Raw genomic sequence first — 7,908 nt, 5'->3', positions numbered from 1 at the left:
GTCTAGCCATTCTAAACGTGAACACCAAGCCTACGGCTTGTAGCTATGTGTTAGGTTAGGACAATGAAATATTACTGTAGGAAGGAATTGAAGAGTTTTCCACGTCACAAGAAAATAAAATGAAATGGAATAATAAAAAATAAAAAAGACTATACCAGCACTAACCAGTAACCACAACTCAAAATGATAGTGGTGTGAAAATGTTGTCAGATTTTGGTGTGTCCTTAGAATTTCTTGAAATTGAATTCATTGAGGTTTTTATAACAATCAAACAATTGAAGTTAGTCTCCAATAAATGCCATTCCCATGATCCCATCTAAAGATGGATCCATTGACTGCATTGCACAAATTCAACACCCCCAAACCAAAACTCAAGCATGTCCTAAGATTCCATACCACAAATTCCACATCTCAATTGCCAAAGACAAGGCACATCCTGAGATGATTAGATCTTAGAACCACGAGCAGGCATAATATTATTCAGCAATTTTCAACAAGAGGCCTTGCACAAATGCTAAGATGCTCCATTACATGAATAACAACAATAGATTTATTTAAACTTGATGTACATCACAATGAAATAATTCACGAGCTTAACCAAATCCTAACTTTGTAAATTTTTGTAACAAGAAACCTAAATAGCTTGAGGAGATCACAAATAATTGAGCGTTTACTAAGCAATAATATCTAAAAAGTTCTGACAGGAAAAACAAAAAAATTAAACCAATGCACAACTGCCAAACTACTTCAAAAAGGTAATCTGTGTACCATTGGACAGGGAACACTATTTCTTTCGTTGCCATATATCTTTTTTTTTGGGGGGGGTGGTAATTTCACTATAATATATCACTTAGAAGGAAAAAAAAAATGGACGACAACCAACATTAATAAGCCAACCTGCTGACATGTACATGGTCAATCGATGCATCACACTCCCCTGTTCTCATTCTGATATTCTCAGTTAGAGAACTTTGCAATCAACTTGTCAACATGAATTACAATATCATCTATATGAGGGCGGACTGCAGCCTGGGGCTGAAGCATCCATGTGACAAACTGGTGAAGTGCATCTGGATACTTAGGCTTAGGACCAGTTGGCCACTTTACCTGTGCATTTACAATGGCCAACTGTAGGCTTCCACCAGATTCTCCAAGTGCATATTCAAATGGAGATAAACCGTACCTATAATAATTAGTCATAAGTAATGGGTGGAATAATCCATTTTCTCAAGATGATGATGCTTATAATTATATTAAGAAAAACAAGAAAAGCCATTAGAGTAATTCATGAAACCAAAAGAATTGTTCCACAGTTTTTCCATAGCATTTGAATGCAGATATATAGGCTTTAGACTAGAATCATGTCACCTGAAAACACGTGCACACACAAAATACATAGCACATGCACAGAATATTTAAAGAGAGGAGAAAAAAAAATTACTATTTTTTTAATATCTTCAAAAGCATTCCTACCTTGCATGCCACCAAATCAAATCATTTCGATATAAGAAAATAAAGTTAAAAAAAAAAAGGCTAAAATAATAATCTCAACCCAAAATTTCCAATTACTGCATAAAACACAGTATTGCTTCACTAGTGTTCAGTAGCAATTCACATACATAATGTGCTTATATACAGAATCACAGATGCATTGATGTGTGTATAAAAGATGTGCAACTCTGTCTATAAAGAAAATACACGTGTATTAGCATTTGCAAGCATGCTCATTTGTCAAATAAGCAAACTACATTTTTCATGCTCACACAGCTCCCAGGTATCTTCAAGCAAGCATAGTTATGTGTGTTTTTTGATAATTCGATAATTGAGAGTGGGGAGATTTGAACTTGAGATGTCTCCATTAGAAACATTAGAAGGAGCTAGTTGAGCTACAAAGCACTTGGCAGTTATGTGTGTTTTACTACATTTTCCTAGCACATGCATGTACGTATGTTCAAGTGAATATGTATATGCATATACTTCTATTATACATTTTCCTAGCACATGCACGTACATATGTTCAATTGAATATGTAATGCATATACCTCTATTACAAATTCTGCAGTGATTAAAGGCAGGCTCTCTGTAGATGCTCATAGACTTCCAACATGTATAACATGACAGTCGTAAAGAGGTATATAAAACACCAATCCTCACAAAATATCATGCAAAGATGAAAAAGGTTTCAAGACAATTAAACTTTTCATTAGATGGTTTTTATTATGGTAAGTTTCATAAATATATTTTTCAAGTGAATGATGTTATTGTTAGCCAGTAGTATTAGTATAAATTTATTTAGTGTTTTAAGGTAATAATTCTTTGGACAGACATCAGGTCATTTCTTTTAGAAATCTGATGCACAATATCAGGTCAAGCTATTAGAACATTCACCCAAACGTTTCAGCCTTTGAGCTGCCTAAATAGCTTGAATGGATATGTATGTATGACTGTATATTTTTGTCTATCTATATATATACGATATGTATGCACATTCTGTTCAATTGAATAGTTGCTCAAATAGTTTAATCCATAGAAGTTCCTGTTACTTAACACAAGATACAATAAAAAGGTTGCTCAATGCCAGAACTGTAGTAATCATAGCAAAAGATAAGGAATAGTGCTCACATTATTGCATACAAAGTGCATCCTAATGACCAAATGTCAGTTCTCTCATCAATATCTGCATGGCTTGGGCAATCCCATAACTCAGGTGCTCGGAAAGGAGCTGAACAATGGTCAGATGCCCATTCCTACAAAAGAAGCAATATAAATGGCCATCAGCATAATAGAGGATCCATTCAGTTGCTTGAGATGAAAAGTGTTCTCATTTAAACTAGGAAATCTTGATCAAAATGGCAAAGGTAGAGACAAGAGGCTGGCAGCATCATAACAAGGACGTAGAAAATGCAATCAACATTTAAAAAATTTGGAATCAAGAATAAAGGATTTAAATACAGTTAAAATGTCTGTCTTAATGATATGATATAAATTTATAAGCACACTGATAGAAATCAGCTGCTTAAAGGAAGAACATCACAAATATTGAAAAGGAAAGAAGAATGTGGCAAACCAAGCACCTGCAACTGTAGTGCCTCTGAACGAGAGCGAATTTGCCTCCTCGCAGGTCGAGCACTACCAAAGTCCATTAATATGGCAAGAGGTGGTTGTCCTTTTCTATGAGTTAGAACAACATTACCAGGTTTGATGTCATTATGTGCATAAGGAGGATCAAGATTATGCATATGCTTGAGGCCTGCACAAAGCTGTGAAAATGAATTTCTTTGTTAAAACACTTGTGATGGATTTAAGCAATTTCAAACCAATTTGTAATATAAATATATCCAAAAACACAGCCATTATAAACTAAAAGGAGAAAAAATAAAATTATAAATGCCTCCCAGATAGAATCTTTAACAAAAGAAGAGTAAACCATGGACATCCATATTCTAACAACATATCTACCTTGAGCAGAAAAAAATTAAATGTGACTCTCAAATAGAAATTAATCAATTGGTTTCAATGATTGCCAGTTTGATGTTAAAGAATGTGTTGACAGAAGATCAAGACAATAGCATGATAATATATTAATTTTCTTCTCCAAGGAAAAGTCCCAAGAAAAACAAATTATCCTAAGCTCAGAAATTAAACCTGCAGCATCAACTGAAGTAGGAAAAAAATTGGTTATTCCATTCACCTGTCGAAATATATGTAGAACATCTGAGGTAGAAAAGAACTCCTTTTTGGCTTTCATGGCATTTGCATTGTCCAGTAAAGTTCCATCCAAATGAACAGGAAATAACAAGTACGCTTCATGGTTCCGAGATCCTCCTGGTGTAGGCTACCAATAAAATAATATGTTTGAATAAATACTAAACCATATAAAAACTATTTCGTAAAAGAAATTGAATTACATATGAAGATTATTGGACAATGGAACATCCCCCCCCCCTCTCTCTCTCTCCCAAGTCACAACAAAGAAATTAGGAAAAGACATGTAATTTCTCAGTGAAGCAGGTAAACACTACTTAGATAAATATAGATCCAAAGATGAGAAAGACAGCCCTCTTTAGGTTAAGTTAATCTTCCAAACATGCTGGATTGACTGCAACTTGCAATTGATTAAAGCACTATCCACATTTTTTATGAGAAAAAACTTCCACAATATGTGCCAATAAACTCTGGTTCAAATGGCAATTTCTCATACCACAAGAAGGGGTGGAGGGTTAAGTCATGGGTTTAAAACTCACTACGTGCAAGTGTAACTAATATTTTTTTGGGTTTAGCTTACCTCTAGTACTTTTTTAACTGAACATGTTCTTTTATTTTAAATATACAATGACAAGTGGTAGTGGGTTTTAAACCCCACCTATTATTTAGTTAGTGGATGATATGGTAGTTTCTCGTTAAAACAAAAGGAGATTCCTTTTTAAAAAGTACTCGAGGTAAGCCAAACCCTATTTTTTTTTAAGAGAAAAAGAAGTTCCATGATATGTAAGAGTTGTGTACAATGATGTCTTACGATACTAATCATGACATCCTAAAAACAGAGGACTAGCATGATATCTATTAGAACATACTGAAGCATGATCATTACCTATCAATTAAAGGCAGGATAACTCTTATTTTATATTTAAATCACATAACACTTAGCAGGAATCATTATATAATAAATTATGTGAAGAACAAGCTGCTGTGGAACAAATAACTGGTACAGCCCATAATCTAGGGAACTATTTTGTTAAAATAAATAATAATAATAATAAAATAAAAAATTGATTATCCAAGCAACCTGTGAGAATCCCTGCCAATGTGGATTAAAAAGTTACTCAACATTGCAACCCCAACAATAATAAGTAATAACTGCCAACATGTTTACCACAATTCCTCATATTTAAATGAAATGTTCCAACTTCTTGTGGCTCAGCAACCAAAGTCAGAGCCAAAACTATGGTTTTATACCATCAGTTTTATACCATCAGTTTTATACTAAAGTAGTCCAAACAAAGCAACAGTCATGTAACAATTCTGTGTGTACGTGTCAAATTTTATATTAAGAAGAATATATGATTAATAATTGTAAATTAGATAGGAATGATCACTATGACTGATTACCTTAACAGAAATGATAGCATGATCAAGAAGTGGAAGCAGATTGGGATGACTGAACAGTGAGGAAACACGGATCTCCTCCCTCACCAACTCCAACTGTTCAGTATTCTGAATCAGAACTTTTTTCATAGCGTAGGTGCCATCATCTGGACAATAAACCAAATTCTGATCAAAATCAAGATTTCATCCCCTTCCCCATCAATCAACTGGAAAAATAAAAAGAAACAAAAACAGAACATATGTAATGTATATATAGTAAAAGAATGGTGAGGGCCAATCAAGATTATTAATTACTAGTGCAACACCCCATCATAGTTCTTCATATATAGAGGGCAAAACAATGATGCAGCGGTGCCCTATAAAATTCAACGGGGTCATACCTTTTTTATGTATGATAATCATATTCTTTATAAATCTAAACTATTCAAACAATTTTTAAATCTTGCTTGAATCAACTAAGTTAAAGTAAAGTAATCAATTTCTTTATTTAGAATGAATAGTGTTGCATATATGAGCCAAACAGTAACTTTTAATTTCAAGTAAACATAGGCATTGAATGAGTGTGTGTGATAAATATAAAAATACATATACACATAAACACTAAGAGCATTCACATCAGTTGATAATATAATATCAAGTTATCACCAAAGAATAGCTGCTCACTCCACCAATACAATAAATTAAAAAAGGATATAACGATTAACGAATTCAATGTGAGATTATTACAAAAACCCCACTTTTCAAAATCAACAATGCACAATTGAATATGTATGCATTCACATATCAATAGATTGAAAACAAAACACCCAGAAATTAATAAGCTCATTTTCATTCGAACATCAAGGCCTATAAAGTTCAGAAAATGTAGTTGCATACACGGATGATCAAATCCCAAAAGCAGATATAAGAAAAAAAAGAAAGGAGAAGATAAAGAACAACAACAACATCACCCAGAAAATTAGAAAAAATAAGAATCCAAGGCTGCCACATTTTAAGATCTGACATCATAGAGAGATGCAATAGTTGCAACAGAATTCCCATATCACAGTATCAGATCACAGTACAAAAACACCAATAAAGCCACCATTTTGAGAATTGAGATTCGCCCAAATTATCAAATTTAATCACTTTGAAGCTCAGACACTCAAAACTAGTGGAATTCAGATTCAAAACCAGATGACCCAGATCACAAAATCCCAAAACAAAACCATTTCTAAGCTTATAATAACAAAATACAACAATTTCAGATTGACACCAAAATGACCCAGATCACAAAAATCCCAGAAAAAAATTGAAACAGGGTTAGAGAAGAGAGGGATCGAACCAGCGAGATGAGAAGGGTCCTTGACTTTCTTAGCCAAACCAGACCCACCACCAGAGGCAGAAGCAGAGTCAGCGAGCACCTCCTTGACCAAGAAAACGTAGGAGAACCCACCCTCGCCGAGTTGCCTCACGACCCTGAACCGGTTGTCATTGATCCACACGTCCCCTCCTCCATTAACGGCGTCGTATAGCGCATTCAGCCCAGAAAATGAGCACCCCATCTTCTCTTTTTTTAATTCTTTCTTCTGAAGAAATGAAATGAAATCAGGTTTCCAGGCAAGAATTTTGAAGACCTGATTTCATGTCAATGGCTCATGAGAGAGTGAATTCTCTTATTTATGCTTCTTTTTTTTTCTTTTTTTCTTTTTTTTTTTTGTTTCCTTTAATGTATGTACGGGGTCTCTCTGTCTCTTCTTACAAGATCTCTCTGGTCCAATCTCAACCATACACCTGTTTTGCTTGTCTCACTCCATTTTTTTTTATAGATGCACTCCTAGTTGTAAGTTGTAACTTACTAACATGTATGTATGGAAAAATTTCTACATGCAGCATATGTATGTTTCTTCTCTCTTACAAGGGTGGATCCCACACTACATGTAATAACTTCTCGTATGTATGGGGCCTGAGTTGACCTGTTGATATAATTAAAATATATATTATGATCTCTTTTTAATAAATTATTTTAGGGATGACAATTTAAATGATTGGGGTTAACATTTTTCCTCACATCCTACTTGTTTATATTTAGTCCATTAAAAAATATTCTTTATGAGTTTTTTAATAAGGAATATATATGTGTGCTTTTAGCCCTCAAATCTTAAATTTATGATTTTTTTTTATGTTGTATTATTGAACTTATATTTTATGTATTAAAATTTAAACGGCTTATATTTTTTAATTGTTATATTGTTGTGTTCTGAGTAAGTTTTATAATGTTTGAACTTGTTTTTATAATGTTTTATTAGTTTAAATTCAATGTATTTAAAATAAACTTTTAATGTGGCAAGATGGGAACCTGACTCAAAGATGAAGTGGAGAGGGGGAAGAGAAAACTGCCCCATACTCTCTCCATTGTCATCCCTAAAATTAACTTATTTTACTTTCTAGTTTTGTTTAATAAATTAGTCAAGTTCGAGCAAATTATGTTACGTTTTTTTATAGAGTTTTTAACCTACATTGGAGCCTTTTCATCTTCTTCAAAAACAATGGTGGAGTAAAAAAAAAATTGAAGGAACCGAGCAAAATATATCAAAAAATTAAATAAAAATAATAATCTATTAAACCTTTATATATATATATATATATACACACACACACATTAAATATTTTGTAACATAATTTTATGTTATTTTCGTGGAATAAGATCTCCTCCTATTGAATGCAAACAAAAATAGATACATCAAGTTTATATATATATATATATATATATATATATATATATATATATATATATATATATAAAGGGTCTAGTGTATAACA

At 33.0% G+C, this 7,908-nt stretch overlaps 1 protein-coding gene across 1 annotated transcript; it reads right to left on the bottom strand.

Moving 5' to 3' along the window:
* Window positions 1-527: 527 nt before the first annotated feature.
* LOC142631639 (uncharacterized) lies at window positions 528-6,880 on the bottom strand. Its single transcript, XM_075805855.1, has 6 exons — window positions 6,431-6,880; window positions 5,110-5,252; window positions 3,692-3,835; window positions 3,075-3,260; window positions 2,623-2,747; window positions 528-1,183 (listed from the first exon to the last, which is right to left on the bottom strand). Exons 1-6 carry the CDS (start codon window positions 6,648-6,650, stop codon window positions 958-960), a joined length of 1,044 nt encoding a protein of 347 aa, XP_075661970.1. The 5' UTR covers window positions 6,651-6,880; the 3' UTR covers window positions 528-957.
* Window positions 6,881-7,908: the final 1,028 nt, after the last annotated feature.

The sequence above is a fragment of the Castanea sativa genome, chromosome 4 (assembly GCF_040712315.1).
Source record: "Castanea sativa cultivar Marrone di Chiusa Pesio chromosome 4, ASM4071231v1".
Taxonomy (NCBI): Eukaryota; Viridiplantae; Streptophyta; class Magnoliopsida; order Fagales; family Fagaceae; genus Castanea; species Castanea sativa.
The sequence above is the reverse complement of the archived record's forward strand: the minus strand, read 5'-3'. Positions and strand labels throughout refer to the sequence as shown.